The 22,591-nt window shown below is 37.1% G+C and overlaps 1 protein-coding gene across 1 annotated transcript in view; it reads left to right on the forward strand.

Annotated features, from left to right (window-relative positions):
• The window catches only part of lars1b (leucyl-tRNA synthetase 1b), a 49,322-nt gene that overhangs the window by 24,335 nt on the left and 2,396 nt on the right, over positions 1-22,591 (forward strand). The window contains exons 16-31 of the mRNA XM_073067304.1: positions 448-533; positions 1,187-1,252; positions 1,943-2,025; positions 3,230-3,368; positions 3,907-4,119; positions 4,239-4,296; positions 4,390-4,453; positions 7,805-7,988; positions 8,892-8,982; positions 9,100-9,240; positions 10,897-11,037; positions 12,620-12,730; positions 13,457-13,567; positions 16,325-16,429; positions 18,409-18,504; positions 21,519-21,651. Of these exons, the coding sequence (XP_072923405.1) occupies positions 448-533; positions 1,187-1,252; positions 1,943-2,025; positions 3,230-3,368; positions 3,907-4,119; positions 4,239-4,296; positions 4,390-4,453; positions 7,805-7,988; positions 8,892-8,982; positions 9,100-9,240; positions 10,897-11,037; positions 12,620-12,730; positions 13,457-13,567; positions 16,325-16,429; positions 18,409-18,504; positions 21,519-21,651 (1,822 nt within the window). The remainder of the gene's footprint in view (positions 1-447; positions 534-1,186; positions 1,253-1,942; positions 2,026-3,229; positions 3,369-3,906; positions 4,120-4,238; positions 4,297-4,389; positions 4,454-7,804; positions 7,989-8,891; positions 8,983-9,099; positions 9,241-10,896; positions 11,038-12,619; positions 12,731-13,456; positions 13,568-16,324; positions 16,430-18,408; positions 18,505-21,518; positions 21,652-22,591) is intronic.

The following is a 22,591-nucleotide window of genomic DNA, read 5'->3' on the forward strand; positions in this document are numbered from 1 at the left end:
GCACCTAGGCGGCATTCTCACTGAAGCTGTATATAGATGGAATAATATTCTATTTTGAACTCCAGTGCCTTTGTAATGAAGACTATGACATCATTTGCTTTTCTAATAACATGCTGTACTTGCACATTATCTTTTTGTTATTCTTAATCAAAGTCATGGAAGTCCCTTTTAAATACCAGAATTTACCACTATCTGGAATTCAAAACAGAATCAACTTTTCTATTTTAACAAAGTATGTAATTTTACTTGGCATATATTAATCTTCTATGTTCTTGTGAACATAGCCTCAGCTTAACTTATTACTGAATTTAGTGTCGTCAGTAAACTTGGACATATTAGAATTATTCTGCAACCCCCACCCACCATCTGTGTTAATGCTATAGGCTTGGTCCTTGCAGCACTCCATTTATCACTATCTTAAAAACAAATGTGTAATAACTCTTCTAGAAAGAAGCTATGATCTACATGGAACCTGAGAAGCAAGTTATATCAAGGTCTGCTGATGAGTGTGTTGTAGCTTTGTGTGATCAATGGTAAGTATATATTTTCAACTTCCCAGTCTTTTCCACTGCATCAGAGGTTCCCAACCTTTATGTCATGGGCCGATACCATTAAGCAAGAGGTCTGTGGCCGTCAGGTTGGGAACCACTGCACTACATCCTTTTGGATGAACTTGCAAGTAACTGTAAACACAAAGTACACTGCAGATGCTGTGGTCAAGTCAGCATATACAAGCAAGCTGGATGAACTCAGCAGGTCGGGCAGCATCCGTTGACTGCTCATTTCAACGGATGCTGCCCGACCTGCTGAGTTCATCCAGCTTGTTTGTATGTGTTGCAAATAACTGTAGTCCTTTAACATCTCATGGAGTGACTGTCCATTATATTGTTTACTTTAAGGATATCTGGAAAATAGCTGATTTTTAAAAATTCTATACAGCCCAGTGTTACACCTGTGTCATTTCCTTAGTTCTTGTCAGTGTTTCTGAGAAAGTAATTTTACTTCCAAAAGCACATTGATTTTATGATCTTGAATAAGTAAATAAGTTTATTGAGTTAAACATAAATGAGAGAGGCCATTTTGTGTGGTGTGACTGTCAGTCTCTGTTCAAAGATAATTCTAATTGCACACCACCTCAGTAGAAAACTGTTCTCATTTAATTTATGATTTATATATTTTTAATAAGGTATCTGGACTATGGTGAAGAAAACTGGAAGAAACAAGCTATGGATTGCCTGTCAAAGTTGGAAACGTATGTGTCATTGTATGTGTCACAGTACCATATATTTTGATCTTTTTCTTTCAAAGCCTCCTTTGGATATACTTTAATAGCAGTTAGTCAACCCAGTTCCAACGATACTAATCACTGCCATAGTATATTTGAGAAAAACCTGATCAGCAAATCAGTAAAGGTATTCCCTTTGCAATGTGTGGTATGAAAGCATCTAAATTCATTCTCATTTGAAGCATCTTCTTGGCTCTGTGATCACAGTCAGTGTTTAGTTAAATTTGAAAGCCTGGAAGTGGTCTGCAGATCAGGTAGCACATGAGGAAAGGCAAACAAATTTAATGGAGACATATGAAACAAGTACTGCTGGAATCTGGAACAAAAAAAACCATATATTGTTGAAAGGACTCCATGGGGAGAGCAGACCTAATGCAGTGTCTTGACCTGAAATGTCAGCAGTCCCTCTCCCCACACTGAATTGTGTTGGATAGCCTAGTTCTGCTGCTATGTCTTATGATCTAAATTGACACGGAACATTGTGCTGAAAAGGTTGTAATGTTGAGAAATCTGGTTGTAACTTGCAAGATATTAATTTGTAGCAGCTTGCTTCACTAGTACTATCAGCTTGTAGCTCCTGTTTTTGTATCTGCCTTTACCATTGTTATAATTGTAATAATTTAAAAAGGAATCTGAGTTCTTCTTCTAATTTTACAGATTCTGTGATGAAACCAGGAGGAACTTTGAAGCTAGTCTTAACTGGCTGCAAGATCATGCCTGCTCAAGAACTTATGGCCTGGGTTGGTGTAACAAATATAATGAATTGTCAGACTAGAAACATACAACCGATGAAGAATGCAACAAGAATTTTGTTCTTATTCATGCAAACCTTGCAAGTGTATGATCTATGTGATACTCATGGTTATAGAGCGTTACAGCACAGAAACAGGTCCCTGAGCCCATCTAGTCCGTGCTGGACTATTATCTTGCCTAGTCCTATTGACCTGCCACAGAACCATAGCTGTCCATACTCCTCCCATCCATATACTTAATCAAAATTTCTCTTAAATGCTGGAATCGAACCAGTATCCACCATTTCTGGCAGCTTATTCCACACTCTTGCCACCCTCCTGAGTGAAGTTATTGCCCCTCGTATTCACTTAAACATTTCACCTTTCATCCTTAACCTATGACCTCTAATTCTCGTCTCAGTGCCACATCTTTGCAATGTTATGGTTTTGAGGTAAATCTGCCAGTTTTTTTTTTCTGTGTAGTTACCTTAGGATGCATTTCATTTTTATGGACTTAATTAAAATTTGCTGTTTTTTAATCATTCAGATAAATAGGAGCAAAATAGAAGATAGAGTACATTAGGAAATAATAGATGATACTATGTTGAGCTTTTTAAAACCTGAACAGTGAAAGAGTAAAGTTAATAAATATTGTGCTCTTGTTTTTTTTTGCATTACTTGCTCAAAAGTATTTTATTCTTTGTTGTGGGTGCAAACTTTATTTGTATAACTTTGTAGCATGTGGGTATTTTTATGCCAGTTCATCCCTGATGCTCCTGAAATTCAAAGTCGAGTTTGTTGTCATATGCATAAGTACATGGATGCCCTTGTGTACTGAGTAGCTTGCAGCAAGATTTACAAGAAAAAAAACTAAAATTAAGCATAAATTACATGCAACTTACACAAGAAAGAACACAATTACAAAAAAATGGTCATGGTTTTGCTGGTTGGCTCAAGAACTGAACGGTTGAAGGGAAGTAGCTGTTCTTGAACCTGATGATTCCCAACCACTTCCAGCATCTTGGGATTTCATAGTTATATCCCTTCCCACCTTCAAGGCCTCCCTGTAACCTTTTTGTCACTTTATGCCTATTTTAATTTTTTACCATTCTTATGTGTCCTCATATTTTCTTTCTCAGTACATAGTAGAATAGCATTTTGCTGTAGAATTCGGAGTGCCAAAGCTTTTAAATAAATGCATTTATTTTTTCAGGCTCCCGTTTGCCATGGGATGATCAGTGGCTGATAGAATCTCTCTCTGATTCCACAATTTATATGGCTTACTACACAATCGCTCACCTATTACAAGGTGGAACACTGAATGGTCAAACATCTGGTCCACTGGGCATAAGGTGAGTATAAACTTTTAAAGCAATGAACAGCTTCATGTCTTACATTATAATGCAAATTATTGTTTATAAGATTGCATAATCAAAATATCACTTGGCAATTATGACAGATTCTAAATGAACATTGAGTGTAATCCACTAATGATAATTGGACAGATACCTGATTCCAGAGTTTAATTTGAAAGTAGCACAAGTAATCTATTCTCAATTTTTGCTTCAAGTTAATGAAACATATATATTTAATAATATGAATTAAAGATCATCTAACATGCCTTTGGCTGCATATCTAGCTCACACTCTAGACTAATGAGTAAGCTACTGAACCATCAGGATTTCCAAACAATCAGATGCAAGATATGAGTGTTTCAGTATTGGAAATGTTTTTCCATCTCTGAAATCTAGTTTTGATTCCAACCTTGAACTTAACAACTTTGATTAATAACTTAGCAGTAGTCATAAAATAATTAGTGTTGTAGGTAGAAATATGTTCTTTCTAAATTATTTCCATGACAACAGATATGTTTGATCTTTGTACCCCTAGATCAGAACAGATGACTAGAGAAGTTTGGGATTATATCTTTTTGAAGGATGCTCCTCGCCCAAAAACTCAAATTCCACAAAAGAGTTTAGACAAACTGAAAATGGAATTTGAATATTGGTATGGAGTGGATTTGCGAGTTTCTGGGAAAGACTTGGTTCCAAATCATCTCTCATACTATCTGTATAATCATGTAGCCATGTGGACAGATGACAGGTGAGATCATATTCAGAAAGTATGTGATTACTGATATGAACTGTTTCTTCCATAAACTGTTCACGTATATATATCTTGCACCATATGTTACTTGGATAACTTTTGTTTTTAAATTGCAGTACAAAGTGGCCTCAAGCTGTAAGAGCGAATGGACACTTGCTACTAAATTCAGATAAGGTGCACTATAATTTACATTTGTTTTTGCATGATTTCCCTGGATTGAGTGCGCACGTATTTTACTTTCAGCTATTTTATTTCTGTTTCCGTTAGATGTCTAAATCAACGGGGAACTTCCTTACTCTGTATGAAGCTATAGACAAATTCTCTGCGGATGGTAAGTAGCCTCTCTACAACTTGTCAGTTTAATTTGTGAGAATTAGAAGCTCCTTAAGTTCCAGTAGGTGAATGTGCAGGTCAGCATTAAGACCCTGGTTACCTTCAGCCAACTCCAGACAGCAGGTCACATTGCATGACTGACTCTAGATTCATCAAACGGACAGTCTATTTCAAGCTCTATCGCAGCAAGAGGGGGGACAAGGGAAAAAAATCAAGGGTATGTCAGGGCGTCTGACTTTCAGATGGAGTATTTATTTATAACTTATTTAGCGATATAGTGTAGAAGGCCCTTCTGGCCCCTTTGATATTTTATCAAGCTTTTGCACACTTGAGTTAAAAATACCTTGTGGTACTTCTTCAGAGAGACATGATCTTTCTCCAATATCCCGTCATATTTCTCACTCAATTGACCTCAGTGAAGTACATCATCCGGTAGTTTACTTTGCTGTTCTTAGCAACTTTACTGTGCACAAATTGACTGCTGCATTGCTACATTTCAAAGAGACATAAGTACTATTTATATTTGTCCTTTTCTACCCCAGATTCTTTCTAGAACTTTACATAAGGCAACTCTGAAAATAATGCTGAATAAACACATACCATAGGTCAAAGCACAATTAGAATATTACATGCAGTCTGGTAAACTGGATCAGCAGATTTGCAGATGACATCAAGATTGGGGGCATAGCAGACAGTGAGGAAGAATATCAAAGCTTGCAGTAGGATCTGGACCAGTTGGAAAAATGCAGATGGAATTTAATGCAGACAAGTGTGAGTTGTACTTTGGGAGGACAAACCGGGGTGGAACTTGGACTGAGGAGTGTGGTACAACAGAGGGATCTGGGAGTAAAGATCCATAGTTCCTTGAAAGTAGCATCACAAGTAGATAGGGGCGTAATTAGAGCTTTTGGCATATTGGCCTTCATAATTCAAAGTTGAGTTGTTACATTGAAGTTGTATAAGACATTGGTGAGGCCGTAACAACACACACAAAATGCTGGAGGAGCTCAGCAGGCCAGGCAGTATCTATGGAAAAAAGTACAGTTGACGTTTTGGGCTGAGACCCTTTGGCAGGACTGGAGAAAAAAAGTTGAGTAGATTTAAAAGTGGAGGAGGGGAGAGAGAAACACAAGATGATAGATGAAACTGGAAGGTTGGAGGCATGAAGTAAAGAGCTAGGAAGTTGACTGGTGAAAGAGATACAGAGCTGGAGTATGGGGAGTCTGATAGGAGAGAACAGAAGGCCATGGAATAAGGAAAAGGAGGAGGAGCATCAGAGGGAGGCGATGGGCAGGCAAGGAGATAAGGTGAGAGACAGAAAAGGGGATAGGTTATGGTGAAGTTGGGGGTGGCATTACTAGAAGTTTGAGAAATCAATGTTCGTGCCATTAGGTTGGAGGCTACCCAGATGGAATTTAAGGTGGTGTTCCTTCAACCCGAGTGTGGCCTCGTCGTGACAGTAGAGGAGGCCATGAATTGACATATAGGAATGGAAAGTGGAATTAAAATGGGTGGCCACTGGGAGGTCCTGCTTCTATTGGTGAACGGAGCGTAGGTGCTCAGCGAAACGGTCCCCTAATCTATGTTGGGTCTCACCAGTATACAGGTGATATCCTTATATTCCATAGATTTTCTCTTTTTGAGGCCTTATTTGCATTATTCTGTCATTTTGGTCACCTACAGTACCTACAGGAAAGACGTCAATAAGATTGAAAGAGTGCACAGAAGATTTACAAGGTTGTTACCAGGATGTGACCTGAGTTATAGGGAAAGGTTGAATAGGTTAGGACTTTATTCCCTAGAGCAGTGGTCCCCAACCACCAGGCCGCAAGGAAACAATATGATTTGGCGATATGAAACGATATGAGTCAGCTGCACCTTTCCTCATTCCCTGTCACGCCCACTGTTGAATGCATGCAAGGATATTATGCACGCGAGGTCATCTGTCGGTCATTAACCTACAGCTACTCTGAGTAAAAAACAAATGTCGCTTGAGAGTTTCTTTGGAAGAGGTGGTAGGGGCCATAAAAGGCCTAACGATGATGATAACGCAGAGGCAGCTGAGGCCGAGACTGCAAAAAAAAATGAAAGCTTCCTTCAACAGAAAATACGACGAGTCGTACATAAAATATGGCTTTAATGCGACTGGTGACTCGCACGCTCCAAGCCCCCTATGTGTGATATGTGGAGACAAGCTGTCTAATGAGGCAATAAAGCCCTCAAAACTGTGAGTCCAAACACCCTGCACTTAAAGACAAACCCGTTGAGTTTTTTGAGCGGAAAAAAACGTGAGCAAGCGGGACAGAAGCAAGTGCTGAGAGCCACCACCTCCACAAGTGCTGCTGTTCTGAGAGCATTGTACTTAGTGGCTAGCCATATTGCTAAGGCTAAGAAACCTTTCACGGTTGGTGGTCCACAAGAATATTGTCAATATTTAACTAGTCCGCAGTGCAAAAAAGAAAAGGTTGGCAACCCCTGCCCCTAGAGAATAAAAAAAAATGAAGGGATAGTTGATAGAAGTACACAAAATTATGACTGGTATAGATAGGGTAAATGCAAGCAGGCATTTTCCACTGAATATGGGTGAGACTACAGTTCAAGGTCATGGGTTAAGGGTGAAAGGTGAAATGTTTAAGGGGAACGGGATAGGGAGCTACATCACTCAGAGAGTGGTGAGAGTGTGGAACAAGATGCCAACATAAGTTGTGGATGCAGGTTCAATTTTCAGGTTTAAAAAAAATAAATAGCTACATGGATGGGGGGGGGGGTTATGGAGGGCTACGTCCCAGATGCTGGTTGATGTGACTAGGCAGATTTATAGTTTGGCATGGATTAGCTGAGCTGAAGGCCCTGTTCCTGTAGTGTTTTGTGACTCTATAAAAGAATGACTAACAGAATTGCTAAAAGAAAGATGGTAGTGTCGATTCATTGAATTAAACAGCACAGAAGGAAATGGAGATTACTGATGAGTTGTACACAAGAATTACTAACAATGGTTCAAAAACAGACTAAATCCAAAGAACTCTTCTCCATAATTACAGCTTGTCCTTTTACTTTAAGGTGATACAGAAGGTATACTAACTAGGTAGTTATGTGTCTGAATCATGTACACTGCCTCTCATAGTATTTAATAATCTAATATTACCGTAATTTAAGTATTGGAAACTAATATCGTGTTTGCCTTGGAAACTAATATGTTTATTTTCTATTAGGTAAGATGAACATCACTTTTATAGTTTATTTCTGTCAGGCAGTGATAGGTAGCTGGTTTTGTTACCGTTGTGTTGTTAAATTTGAGTAAGTATGAGCTATCCATCTGCTTCACTCCCCTGGTTTAACTTGTCCCCAGGGATGCGGTTTGCTCTTGCTGACTCTGGCGACACGGTGGAAGATGCTAACTTTGTAGAAACAATGGCTGATGCAGGTATTCTGCGACTGTACACCTGGGTGGAATGGGTGAAGGAGATGATTGCAAACCATGCGAGCCTCCGCAGTGGACCAGCTAACACCTTTAACGATAGAGTCTTCATCAGGTACTCCTTGGACTTCAATGTATTTGAAGACTCACTTGTTGATTATTTGCAGTAGCTCTGAAGAAGTTTTGATAAAAGGCAACAATCCTGAAAAGGACTTTATGACTAGGATTTGTGAATATTTGCAGTTCTTTGATTTTGGAGCATAAAACTGTCATGATATTTAATAAAAGTTAAATCATGAGATGACTAGAATGCATATGTAAGCAGAGATTTAGTCAAGCCTGTTAGCTCTAGTAAGTGGTTGTGAACTGTATTAAATTGAATTGGATTGTATTAAAAGAGAATTACACAATGTTTCAAGCAGATTATAGTCAGTGCTAATAACAAAGATATTCGAACATAGGAGGCAATGCAAAGAAAAGGCGCAAAGCTGATCCCTTGTGTCAAAAAACTGAATTTAAAACAGCATTAGATGTGGAAGAACCTGTGGTAAAAATAATTTAATTTGTTCAAACTGGATTAAATTCAAACCAGTAATTTTAGGATAGATGTCAGAAAATAATTTTTTACATGAAAATGACAGTAAAATTCAGGAAGTGTACTGGAAATGGAATGGTACATGAATCAGCTGAAGGTTTACTTATGAATTTTTGAGTAGGATTGTATAACGAGTTATGGGTGCAATAACATTCTGTAGTCAGATCATGTAAGCTAAAGGTATACAGTGCGCTCTAATGCTGCAAGATGGACTGAATGACCCCTTTCCATAATTAAAGTATGTGTTTCTCAACTATCTTTTAATTTATTGTTGTTTGATGTCTCTGTAATACAATAGTGATGGCCTTTTTGCTTCTATTGTTGTGATAAGCATGCACAGTCACTTATGCTTGGTAAGTTCTTACATCTAGTGGAAGTGATTTGACACACAAATGGTTAAAATACTTTAAATTATTATTTTAGTGAGATGAATGCTGGAATTCTGAAGACAGAGCAGCATTACGAGAAGATGATGTTCAAGGATGCTTTAAAAACAGGCTTTTTTGAATTCCAGGTACATTTGATTGCTGCATATAAATTACCCAGACAAAGATTTTTGTTAAGTGTGCTTTAAAAGAAGCCCCAAGATGAATATCCAAGGTTTTGAATGATTTTGCAATTTCTCTTCCAGGCAGCAAAGGACAAATACCGTGAAGTTGCTGTGGAAGGAATGCATCGGGACCTGATTTTCCAGTTCATTGAAATTCAGACTCTTCTGCTCACTCCTATATGTCCTCACCTTTGTGAGCATATCTGGAATCTTCTAGGAAAGGTGATGTTATTAGATATTAGCTGTTCAGAAATTAATACAATGTGCATGTGTGTGTTTAATAAAATTGTGTTTTGTACACTGCCATTCAAAATACAAAGAACATAGAACATAGTACATTACAGGCCTTTCGACCCACACTGTTGTGCCAACCATGTAACCTACTCTAGAAACTGCCTTTAATTTCCCTACCGCATAGTCCTCTATTTTTTAAATTCGATGTACCTATCTAAGAGTCTCTTAAAAGACCCTGTTGTATCTGCCTCAACCACTGCCGCTGGCAATGCATTCCACGCAGCCACCACTCTCTGTGTGAAAAACTTACCCCTGACAACCCCCTTGTACCTACTTCCAAGCACCTTAAAACTATGCTGCCCCATGTTAGCCATTTCAGCTCTGGGAAAAGGCCTCTCATCATCTTGTACACCTCTATCAGGTCACCTCTCATCCTCTGTCGCTCGAAGAAGAAAAGGCCAAGTTCACACAACCTATTCTCATAAGGCATGCTCTCCAGTCCAGGCAACATCTTTGGAAATCACCTCCTCTGCACTCTATAGTATTCACATCCTTCCTGTAGGAATAAAAAAAAAACTAAGTTTCATTAAGTTGATAATATTTGAACTTATTGAAATTTTAAAATAAACCATAGATAGGTTCAGTAATTCACTTGATGTCTCAAAATGCTTTAGTTTAACACATTCTAAATCCGTTTCCAATTTACTGTAAGTTTTATATGTAAAGATAGACATGTTCTAATTTATTTGGAACAGAGATATGAAGTAATGTAGCAGGGAAATTGGCACTTTGGCAGAACTTATCCAAGCTTGAATATTGATAAGCACCATTAGGTATTAAAAATCAGGTAACATAACTCCAACTTGCCATTATAGTCATCATTTGTCATTTTGATCATTGAAGGCAGCAATACGGGTCTGTGTCCTTTTTCTGAAAGATGGGACTTCTCATTGCATTAATGGAAATAAGATTAATGCACGTGGGAGTCTAATTTCAATTTTAATACTGGCCATGGCTCATTTGTGAATTACTAATTTCAAAATGTTCTGATTGAAGGGATGAAAGTAATATATTTATATTACATATGGATCATAATGAAAAGTTTAATAAATGATACACAGCTTCTTTGCACAAAACTGTGTTTTCTGATTACTTTTTTTGATGGTGGTCTTAGGGGGATAATTGTTGGCCCTGTAGGAGGGAATAAGTATAGAGAAAAAGGATAGATTGAGCATAGAACAGGTTAAAAGGTCAGCACAACATCTTGGGCCGAAGGACATGTCCTATGCTGTAATGTTCTGTGTAATATAAAGAAAAAACAGTGTCATAGAAACTTCTGTAGTCACTCGAATCAGTCTTGTTTAAAATTTACATCAAAATAAGGATAGAGTTCAGCTTGAATCCACAACATTTCCAACCTGCGATGATGATTATAAGTTTCAAATAAGTAGCCAAACAACATCTCAGTTTTTATTTTTAAAGGGGATGTATTCCAAAAAAGGAATATTTAAGTGATATTTGTTTCAATTACTTTCTATTTTAAGTAATTTTTGTACATTGTATTAATTTAAAAATTTGGAAATAAGGCAAATGTCTATTTGCATTGCTTGTTTAAAACATGAAATAATGTGGGTTTTTTTCCAGACTGAGCCATTAATGAATGCAAGATGGCCAGTAGCTGGACCTGTGGATGAAATTCTCATACGTTCATCTCAATATCTGATGGAAACTGCACATGACATTCGTCTCCGTGCCAAGAATTACATGGTTGCTGGAAAAGGAAAAGTATGGAGAATTTGCATCTAATTATGATTATTGTAAAAGTAGTAAGCATCTGTTCACTTTGCTGTGTTAGGTGTTGAGAGAGGCTAGATTAATTCTGTGTTGAACAGGAGACAGTCAATTTACTCAGAAAACAAAGTAAAAATGATATTGTCTGAAACTACAGCAGTGGAAGATAGCTACATAAAAACTGTAAGCAGGAAATCAATCTGTCTGTGTAGTCCCCTGCCTTTATCAAACAGTGAACTCAGTCATCTCTGCTAGCTGCATGTAGTGTTTTTAACTATTCAGTAGCCAAAATGTGTGATTTCATTTACAAAGCACAAGGCAATCCTTGGTCGTTCTCACTTTCCCAAATACCATCTTGCGATGCCCAGCTAAATAAACTTGGATCTCATATTTCTGCTAATGTTCATTAGTTGTTTCATTGCTCAGAGGTAAAAATGGTTTTGGGTGATTTTCCCTCCATTTTGAATATAGTTTGCTATCCAATCATTTCATTTGCGAACTGCATATACAGATTGTAGCGTCAGCCAGTTACTAAGTGTGCCTGGTTAAACTAAATTTCTATTGCAGTGACATCCATTGATCCCCACTCTTGTCTCCCTCATGTATTGATATTTGTTCACACACATACTGTCAATTGATCATCCCAGCATAAAGATGATTAAAGACTAGCTTTATTTGTCACATGTACATTGAAGCTGAAATGTGTTGTGTGTGTCAGTGACCAACACAGACGGAATATGTGCTGAAGGATGCCTTTAGATGCCTTTAACAACAAGGTACCTGACACATGAACCTTGTTTCTTTTGGCACAGATACTGCCTGACTTGCTGAGTGTACCTATCATATTCTGTTTTAATTTCAGATTTCCAGTGCCTGCAGTAATTTAGTTTCTATTATTTGTATAGTGAGACCCATCTGTAATAATGTATACAGGCCTGGTCTTACTAATGTGCTTGCAATAAAGGAAGTGCATTGATCGGTTCCTAAGATGGAGCTTTGCTCAATGAGGAGAAATCAAGCAGAGTGGATTACAAAGACTGATTAAAAACTGATCTGTATTCTAACTGCAGAGCTTGACATGGAAAATGATTACCTGGGCTGAGGTGTCCATAACCAAATGCCACATTCTCAAAATGAGGGTTTAGCCATTCATCAGTCAGATGATATGAAACTTCTTCACAGGGACATTAGTGAAACATTGTCCCCTTTTTTGTGCATTCGCACTGATTCTAACTTAATTTGAGGGTTTTCCACTGAAGTGATGAACTCCAGCACCTGCACGTACATAGGTGTAATTGAACAAACCCTGATAAATCCATTTTAATAAGAGCAAAGTTTGAGAAATGTAAAATGCAGCATTTCAACCAAACTAATTTAGTTTTGAGTTATAAAGTCTGATTTCTATATTTTTGATGCTCCTGGCTCTATTTTACAGCCATCTTTTATGCCATCGGTCTTTATCATTACGTTGGAGTGCTGTTAATGCTTGGGATGTATTCGAATTGGTGAATGTTTTGTGAGCAATGTCTGGTCCAGCATATATTGTGTATAACAGCTATGAAATATTTCCTTGCAGAAAGGAGAAGCAAAACAAACACAGAAACCATCCCACTGCAATATCTATGTGGCAAAAAATTACCCTTCATGGCAACATACTACCCTTCTACTGCTGCGCAAACATTATGAGGCAAGTTTTAATGTTTATTGCAATTTTTACCGGCATTTATTAATCCTTGTAGTGTCTTCTCATACCATTAATTTGTTATTTTTATATTTTATAATACAAATAACTAAATTTCCTTAATGGTCTTTTTTAGTTAATGTTGTATAAAGTTAGTAATTTGTTATACTAGTGAAGTAAACTGCTACATTTCCTCTTCCTCTGTTTTAAAGCTGGGCTTTCCTTTCCTCAGACAACTATGTATCAGTTATGAACTATTGGATGTAAAACATTGGTGTTATTAGTGGTGAACTCCAGATGTCAAGCCTCTAAATTTTCTGATTCTTTCGTGATGAATTTACACCATATGTTTATGGCCTTTTATTCTGTGGTTTAGTTATGAATAAATCTTACTCTATAGTGAGGCTGGAAATCATGATCTCATGCTTTCTCCATACCAGTAAGGACAAATTATCACATTATTCATAATTTGATTCACAGTGATACCTTAGATTTGTAATCAACCAGTTTAGTTGGATCTGAAAAGTTTCAATTTGTGCTTTTGGTTCGTGTAGTTGATTTGGTGCTCAAACTATAACTATCTGGAAATTGGTTTCATCGAAGAGAAAAGTGAAAAATTCTTTCTATAAAAATATTAGATTTTGAAACAAATGCTCTTCAGCTGCTGCACTCTTGAGTATCTTAGATAATCGACACAAACTCCTTGACTTCATTTTACGTTTATTGTCTCAGACAAATGGTGGTCAGCTGCCAGACAATAAAATCATCGCTAGTGAACTGAAAGACCTGCCCGAGCTGAAGAAATATATGAAGAAAGTTATGCCTTTTGTGGCAATGATTAAGGTTAGTTTGGTGTTGGTGTTTGTGTTAAATATCACCTGTTTGTATATTCTGTTATAGAAGTGGAGCCTGGAGAATTTTTGATGAACCCTAGGTAAAAGTACATTATAAATTTGTTTTTCTATATCCTTTCCCAATTCTACAACAGTTATGTCTTCATCTCGTATTACATAAAATCCATTTGCACTCAGAATCAGGTTTATTACCATTGAGTCCTGAAGAAGGGTTTTGGCTCAAAACATCAACTGTTAATTAATTTCCATGGATGCTACTAGACCTGCTGAGTTCCTCCTGCATCCTGTGTGTGTTGCTTCGGATTTCCTGAATCTGTAGACTTTCTTGTGTTTATTATTATCACCAATAGTCGTAAAGTTTCTTGTTTTGCAATTACAGTGAAGTGCAAGATTTAAAAATTACTGTGAATTACAAATAGTATTAAAAAGGGATTAAAAAGTATTACAATATTATTCACGGACTGTTCAGAAATCTAATGGCAGAAGGGAACAGATTGTGAGTCTTCAGGGTCCTGTACCTCTGCCTCGATAGTAGACTTGAAGATGTTTTTGATTGTGGAGAGGGTGGTGCCCTTAATGGAAGTGGCTGAGTAAACTGCCACTTTTAGAAGTAATTGTGCCTGTTTAGTTCTAACCTACAGGAAATTGAACATTGGACATGCACTTTCTGTCATTGTTCACCTAAGTAAATACTATTTCATGGTCATATTTACCACACTTGATGGTGTCATCGTCATCTTTAATTAACTTAGTTAAGTAAATTACTTCACTTAGTTACTTGATTTAGTGGCCAAAAATGGACCAAAAGCATATGATTTATGACTACCTGTTGTTGTAGTTCAACTAGATTTGTATCACCTTTAAAGCAGTGAAACCTGTTGACAGTTCATAATGTTTACTCCTAAGATATCACTTTTATGTACACTGATTTAACAGCTCATCTGCAAAAAGAGTATCATGGACACTGCAGCTTTTCCATGTTTTTGAATCACACTCTTCAGATTTGGAGGCTATAGTGCAGCCATCTGATTAATTGGTGACTGATGTTAATGTGTGTAGTATTTTGCAATAGTCCTCGTTTTAAAAAATTATTCCCTAGAAATTCAGTTTCATGGAGGGTTCCCTTTCAGCAGGTGGTGCAGACCTGTGATGTCACAGAGGATGACATTATTCATTATTGCTTCCAGAGCTTCAAAGGGAAATTTGAATTCCCAGGAGAGCACCATTTAAAATCCATGGTGCCCAACTTGGTAGTCATCAGGTAAAACTCCAAATCACCCCTAATTTGAAATTGCAACACCATATTTCTTCCTTCCCTCATAATATCTCAAAAGCTGTTGCCTTTGAGTCTGTTGCCAACATCACTATTGAAACAGTGATTCTGATCAGATCACATACCACCAACTCTTCACCAGTAATGTCATGCTGCTGGTTAGGCCAATCACAATGTTACAGAATAGCTTCCTTCCCAGTCTAGTGCGCTGACCTTGGTCCCTATCCCAGACTTGGGTAGGCTACTTGCTGAAAATACAGAAAATCTACAAAGCCCAGTAGCATGTGACTGTGGTTTGAGCATTGAGATCAAGAAGATTTTGATCATCTGGGACAGCAATCATAACTATTTTTGTTTTGATATATTAAGCCATTCAAGAGCCCACTGCACACTCGTATAGGGGATCCACAGTGAGTGACCTGACTTCCAGAAATTTGACTTTACATAAATTCTACACTATATTTGTATATACTAATGATAATGAAATGTTTCATGCCGTTCACTAATGACTGAATATAGTATATATTCCCTTAATTTTGTGTAGCATTAGGAAAATTGTTCAATGAAAATAAGGAATTATAGCAGGTGTATCTAGTGTGATACAATATGAGAAGCTATAGGAAATGTAAATCAGTAACGTCCAGAGAAATCAGCTTACATTCAGTTCTCAGGAAGAGCACCCTTGCATAATTTGGGGACTGCTTGTATTTTGTTTGACTTACTTAATCATTATTGACCTAACTCCTTGGATTTCAACTTCTGCAATTTTAATATAAAATTTATGACAGTTGAGGTAAGAAAACATGGAGTCCTGTTCTGTGCAAGATCATTATCGGCATCTGTAAGTGCTGACATTTTCAGTTAATCCATTTAACAAAAAAAAGATAATTTATATAGGGGAAAATAGACCTCAATGTCATCAGAACGTAAGAATAGGAGCTGGAATAGACCACCTGGTCTGTTGAAGTTGCTCTGCCTTTCAGTAAGATCATGGCTGATCTGGCATGGAGACTGCTCCACCTATCTGCCTTTCCCCATAATCTTTAATTCCCTGCTTTGCAAAAATATTAACAGTGTCTTAAGTATATTTAATGAGGGAGCTTCTGTTGCTTGCTTGAGCAGAGTTCTACAGATTCTCTACTCTCTGGAGAAAGCAGATTCTCCTCATCTCTATTCTAACGACAAATGTCCAACACTAACAGTAATTATATTAATCTGTGCCTAACTTGACCCCATTTCATACATGTTCCTTTCACACGCCTGTGGGTTAAGGTACACTGTTTTATTTTCAAGAGAAATTATGTTGTCTTGACATAGAAACAAGTTACTCATTTCTTTTTGGCACACTCCTTAAAACTGGTATGCTGCAAATATCGCAAACTCTGTGAAGCTGCCTCTTCCTTGTTCAGTTCAAGAAACAATGGTTAGTTTTGTGATACCTTAATTAGGAATGTTAATTGATTATTGTTGTAGGAAAACCTGGAAAAAATTGGGCCTCGAGTTCTTGATTTGGAGCTAGAATTTGATGAGCGAAGTGTCTTGATGGAGAACATCGTCTACTTAACAAATTCTTTGGAGGTAAGCTAATGTTGGCCATAAAATTCTGGTAAAGAATGACCATAGTCCAATGGTTTCTAAAGAAATGTAATGAAAGCTAGTCATGGGTGAATGAAAGGACCTATAGAGCACATAGTCTGTTCCCTGCTATTAGCATGTGCTCTCATGCACTCTGAATTGATGTGTGGCTGGAGAGTTGGTGTGCTCAATAGAGGCGATAATCCTCCAGCAGATTTGGATGGTGACATTGGTTTGTTTAAATGGGAAATATTGCAACATTTCTGATACAATTTACCAATGGAATGACTAGTTCAAAAGTATGTACAGTGGATTCCAGTTAATTGGAACACATCAGAACCAGTACATTTTGGCCCAGTTAGCTGAAGTTTCATGGAAATAGTTCAAAGGTATAACAAAGACAAACTACCATTTAATTGAGCAACAAATTATGCATTTATGTATTTAAATAAAATACAGAACAAATTAGAACACTACTAATACTACTACAATATTATAAAGCTATAGTAGTCTATAATAGTTATTGATGGAAGAACGGCCATGTTCTTTTGATTGACTGTAAATGAGCAAAATCAATGCTGCCACTTAAATATTGGACTACCTTCAATGCATTCCCACATAATGTCAAAATAAAAAGATAAAATGATCAAAAGTCACTGCTTTTTGAATCGGCATCCATCGGCCGTAACGAATAACCTCACACGAGCACATGCACCCGACGCTGTTTAAAAACTGTTCACTCCGTAATGTCTACCTGCCTTTTCTGACATCTCCAGGCATGATCGCTTGAAACTGCAGTGAGCAAAATGGTTGTGAATTATCTTGCTGTTTGTTTCTTGCCAACTATCAGTGACAAAACATCACTGCCTTTTGAACACAAGCACATGCAACGGATACTGTTAAAAACTGTTCACTCAAAGCACAGTGCAGAGTCCAACGGTTACACAAGTGCATATGACTGACAATGGGTTGAAACTGTTCGGCAACAGTCTTTTGTCCCAATAAAGCAGCACAGTGTCCCAAATAAACAAAGGGAATCAGCTATTTTCTCAGTTAGGGTTTGTTCTTTCAGATTTGTCCCTAATAAGTGGCTACTTCGATTAACTGATAGCCCAATTAACTGGAATCCACTCTATTTCTCATTTGCCATGAGACTATCTTTTACCATTGCAGAGAGTTAAGATGACAAGTATGTACATGGATTACAGGCATTGACACAAATTGTTAATCACTGGGTTAGGATTAGGGTATCAAAAGTTACTTTTATCTCTCAATTAATATTTAGCACTCTAAAATTAAACCTAAAGAGAGAGATGGTACTAGACTGCTGACATTCTGTTACCCGGGTAGGATGCAGAAGCATTCAGAACCCTAAATGTACAATGGCAACTAATTGGTGAGATAATTGAGAAAAGAATCTCAAGAGCACAAAGGAGCAATATGTTACAAGAGGTGTAGCAGTTCAATTACACTGAGAAAGTAAATGATTTGAAGGACTTTCAATAGTAATATTCAAAAATAGATTTGGATAAGTACCTCAAGTGTATGAAATGTACATGCAGTGCAAAGCTAGCAGTGAATAAAGGGAAAAAGGTCAACGTGGATGGGGTAAGCCAAAGGGCTGTATGACTGATTCTATGACTATATCCTCAGCACAATTAATCTGTAAGTTTCTAAGTGGAGATTTTCCAAGTGTGAACTTAGAAATGGAGATGCAGAAGCATAACTAGGAAAAATGCTCAGAGGTTGAAAGTGAAGCAAGTCCCTGGCATGCATTGTGGCTTTTTGTTTTCCAAACTTCATGCATGATTTAATTTAAGGCTACATAGAAATTGACTTTTATGGAATTCACCTAGAAGGTTTGCATTCTAGATTATATTATATCTTTATTTTAACTCTAGTGAGTTATAATTTGTCTCCTGCACTCCATATTCATCAGTGAAATTACATTTAAATGTGATCATTCCTCCTTCCCATCATAGCTGGACCATATTGACGTGTTCTTTGCCACAGAGGCAGATGATAAAATCCGAGAAGAGTGTTGTCCAGGAAAGCCTTTCTGTGCATTTCGAACAGAGGTAAGAGGTGCTGACTGACAGTTCATCAGTTATTTAGAATAGCATTATTTTTCATAATTCCTCTTTAGATTAAAGGTTCATCCTTTTTTTTGTAATACAATCCCTTACTTTCAGCTTTTTTTTCCTCTGGTTAAATTTTATGGGTTTTTTTGTTGTGAAATACATTATAGTTTAGGTAGTAGGCATTATACTTTTTTAATATTTACAGCTCTGTGGTGACAAAAGCTCTGATTAGCTTTTCATTACATTGTAATGGTTGGCTTGGAGGTTTGTAGTGGGAGGGTGGGGAGGATACTAACTTTATATGGTTTCATTTTGGGTGCTTTTTCTGTATTGTTAAGAATTGTATATTTGACATGTTTGTTTAGCACTGTATAAATCTCCAAAAATAAGAATAGCATTATAATAGATATTACTTTCACACACAGAGGTGTTGTACATGTTTCTTTCATAGACCTATTTTGAGAGAATTAATTGTTTTTGAAAACTTGCCCTTTGGATGATAGCAGGAGTTTTTTGAAAGGCAATTTGAGTTGGCATAAAATTGCATCATGTTCCCTTTCACACAATGTAGTTGGCCAACATAGTTCATTACTGAATCTTGTATTCTGAACTTGGGTAATCTTTTGACAACTTTTTTTAATAATCCTTTATGAGGAAGTGTACCAGCAGAATTTTGATGTGTGTAGCTTTTTTGAAATCCAGCTCTTGAGTTGTTTATTACATTTGTTGTACGAAAGATTATCCTCTGCTCTGAATAATTCACAAATATGGTGCAGAAGGGCTACATTTGAAAGTCATGTTCTCATTCTTTGTAATCAAAGTGGTGATCTTTTTGTGCTCTCTCGAGATTTTTGCAAATGCCACAGAGATAAACTTGTAAATGTAACACATTTTTAGAAGAATCTCATTATCTAATCTCAAAGAAATATTCCTTTGCTCAATAATTATTTTTGGTTACAAGCAAGCACAGGAGGATTAGTTTATGTGTCCTTTGAATGAGCTTCAATTTTAATTTTATTTTGGGAATAGTAGCCTAGATTTCGCACTACAGAGCGCACCTGATTAAAAGCCGCTGGCTCTAATTTTAGAAAGAAAATCAATTTTGTACTTGTACAAGCCGCACCGGATTTTAGGCCGCAGGTGTCCCACGTTGTAATATGAGATATTTACACAGAAAGATATTACACGTGAGGATTTTTTAACTTTTAATTAAATCCGTATGGTAACATAAACAAATACATATTGCAAATGCTTTTTTTTGAACCGTGCCTCTAACACGGCTACTTTTAAATATACATACGTATCGGTAACACACAAATTACGTTGCATATACTTTTTTACTGAACAGTGCACGAACAACATTCCAATATCTCCTAACGACGTAAAAAAATATATACTGCAGCCTACCAGGAAAAGTTATTGATCGCCTTTAACTTAAAAGCAGCGTTTTCGATCGGGTAATGTGCTCGGCTAATGTGCTCCCCCCCACCTTCCCGTTTATCGCAAACCGGTATTTCCCACAAGACGCGGCAAAACCGGATGTGATGTCATAGTATCCCGGGATGTACAGAAAACAAATAGATAGATAGATACTTTATTCAACTAGAAAATACTAACAAATTAATTACTAAGCGAAAATATTATAAACTAAATAACTGCCATAAAGGCAGCACAATGCTTTTCTTCGAGTGTTTTCCATGTTGATGAGGGTGAGTACAAATGACTGATTTACAATAATTTAATTGTGAAAGTGCGCTTGATTTATCGTACAATTTCATTGGACCTCTGTGAACTACCGTAGATTCCGGATTTTAAGCCGCTACTTTTTTCCCACATTTTGAACAGCTTTGAACTCTGCGGCCTTTAATACAGAGCGGCTAATACATGGTTTTTTTTCATGCCGCCTCGTAAACATTTTACCTCGTAACAGTAGACCAATAAAATTGATGAGTAGTTCACAGAGGTCCAATGAAATTGTACGATAAATCAAGCGCACTTTCACAATTAAATTATTGTAAATCAGTCATTTGTACTCACCCTCATCAACATGGAAAACACTCGAAGAAAAGCATTGTGCTGCCTTTATGGCAGTTATTTAGTTTATAATATTTTCGCTTAGTAATTCATTTTCTAGTTAAAGTTAGAAGAGTTTTAACTATATTTGTTTTCTGTACTACATCGCGGGATGCTATGACGTCACACCCGGTTTCGCCGCGTCTTGTGGGATACCAGTTTGCGATAAACGGGAAGGAGGGGGTCGAGCGGCGGAGCGAAAACGCTGCTTTTAAGTTAAAGGCGATCAATAACTTTTCCTGGTAGGCTGCAGTATATATATTTTTTACCAGTCGTTAGGAGATATTGGAATGTTGTTCAGTAAAGAAGTATACGCAACGTATATTTAAAAGTAGCCGCGTTACGGGCACGGTTCGAAAAAAAGCATTTGCAATATGTATTTGCTTTTGTTACCATATGGATTTAATTAAAAGTTAAAAAATCCTCACGTGTAATATCTTTCTGTGTAAATATCTCATATTACAACGTGGGACACCTGCGGCCGAAAATCCGGTGCGGCCTTTACAAGTAAAAAATTGATTTTATTTCTAAAATTAGAGCCAGCGGCTTTTAATCAGGTGCGCTCTGTAGTCCGGAATCTACGGTACTCATCAATTTTATTGGTCTACTGTTACGAGGCAAAATGTTTTTGGCGGCATGAAAAAAAATCATGCATTAGCCGCACCGTAGTAAAGGCCGCAGTGTTCAAAGCTGTTCAAAGCGTGGGAAAAAAGTAGCGGCTTATAATCCGACATCTACGGTAGTTGTTTTGACAATGTTCTTTTGGAGAAAAGGGGGAAGTCTTTGAAAGGGGAAGCAAGTTAAGGAGAAATCTCGTCTTCTGAACTTGTATTATCCTTTTATGATGTATGCTTTGAGAACATATAGAGGCAGAATTTTTGAAGTGTGTAGCTTCTGAACTCCAGCTGTTGTATTGTTGTTTGTGTGTTTATTCACAGCCTGGTGTTTCCCTATCCTTGGTAAATCCCCAGCCAGCAAATGGACACTTCTCAACAAGGATTGAGATTCGGCAGGGTGATAAAAAGGACACTATCATCCGAAGGCTAATGAAGATTGACAGGGGTATTAAAGGTATTAGTGAATGTAACAGCCTTTTTCATTCCTGGATAGGAGGAAGGAAGGAAGGAATTTCTTTAACCATGAGGGAAGTGAATCTGTAGAATTCATTGCTACAGACAGCAGTCTATAAAAATATATTGGGCATATTTAAAGCAGACATTAATCTGTTCTTAATTAGTAAAGGTGTCAAAGGTTACGGGGTGAAGTCAGGAGCATGGGGTTGAATGGGAAAATAAATCAAGCTGACCGAATGGAGGAGCAGACTCAGTGGGTCAAATGGCCTAATTCTGCGCCAATGTCTTATGGTCTTATAAAATTTTTATGAAAGCATTAGTACTTTAATTTTTGTTCTTAATCTTTACGTTCAAATGCTGTCTTTGTAAAACCCAAACCACATTCTATTCCCTTTTTAAGGTGAAAGGATATGAATTATACCCTAGCTATAAAGCATTGACTGGAGATTCCCGTGGTGACCTAAAATGATGCATCCTTGTTTGTTGTGTATTCTAGCTGTGCAGACCATTGTGTATGATTACTTTTAATTAATTAAAATTTCTGATTGCTACTTCTCATCAGGATATTCTGTCCTGATGAAGGGTCCTGGCCTTAAAACCTCAACTGTTTATTTCCCTCCATAGATGATGCTTGACCTGCTGCGTTCCTCCAGCAACTTAGTGTGTATTGCTCAAGATTTCCATCTTGCAATCTCTCTTGAGTCTATAGTTGTTACTATTATTTTAAGATCTTTGCCTTCATGGTGTTGAAGCTGTTTATATAACTCTGCAGTTAAGGACAGATGATTATTCATCAAAAAGGAAACACCTCCACAGCTAATTTTGTCAGCAACTTAACAGGTCAATAATATACAGTATGAATAGTCAAATAGTTATTGAATAAGATCCATGAAGAAAAATGAAATGACATCAGATTCTTAATACATACATGAACATCA

Source organism: Hemitrygon akajei, chromosome 15 (assembly GCF_048418815.1).
Source record: "Hemitrygon akajei chromosome 15, sHemAka1.3, whole genome shotgun sequence".
Taxonomy (NCBI): domain Eukaryota; kingdom Metazoa; phylum Chordata; class Chondrichthyes; order Myliobatiformes; family Dasyatidae; genus Hemitrygon; species Hemitrygon akajei.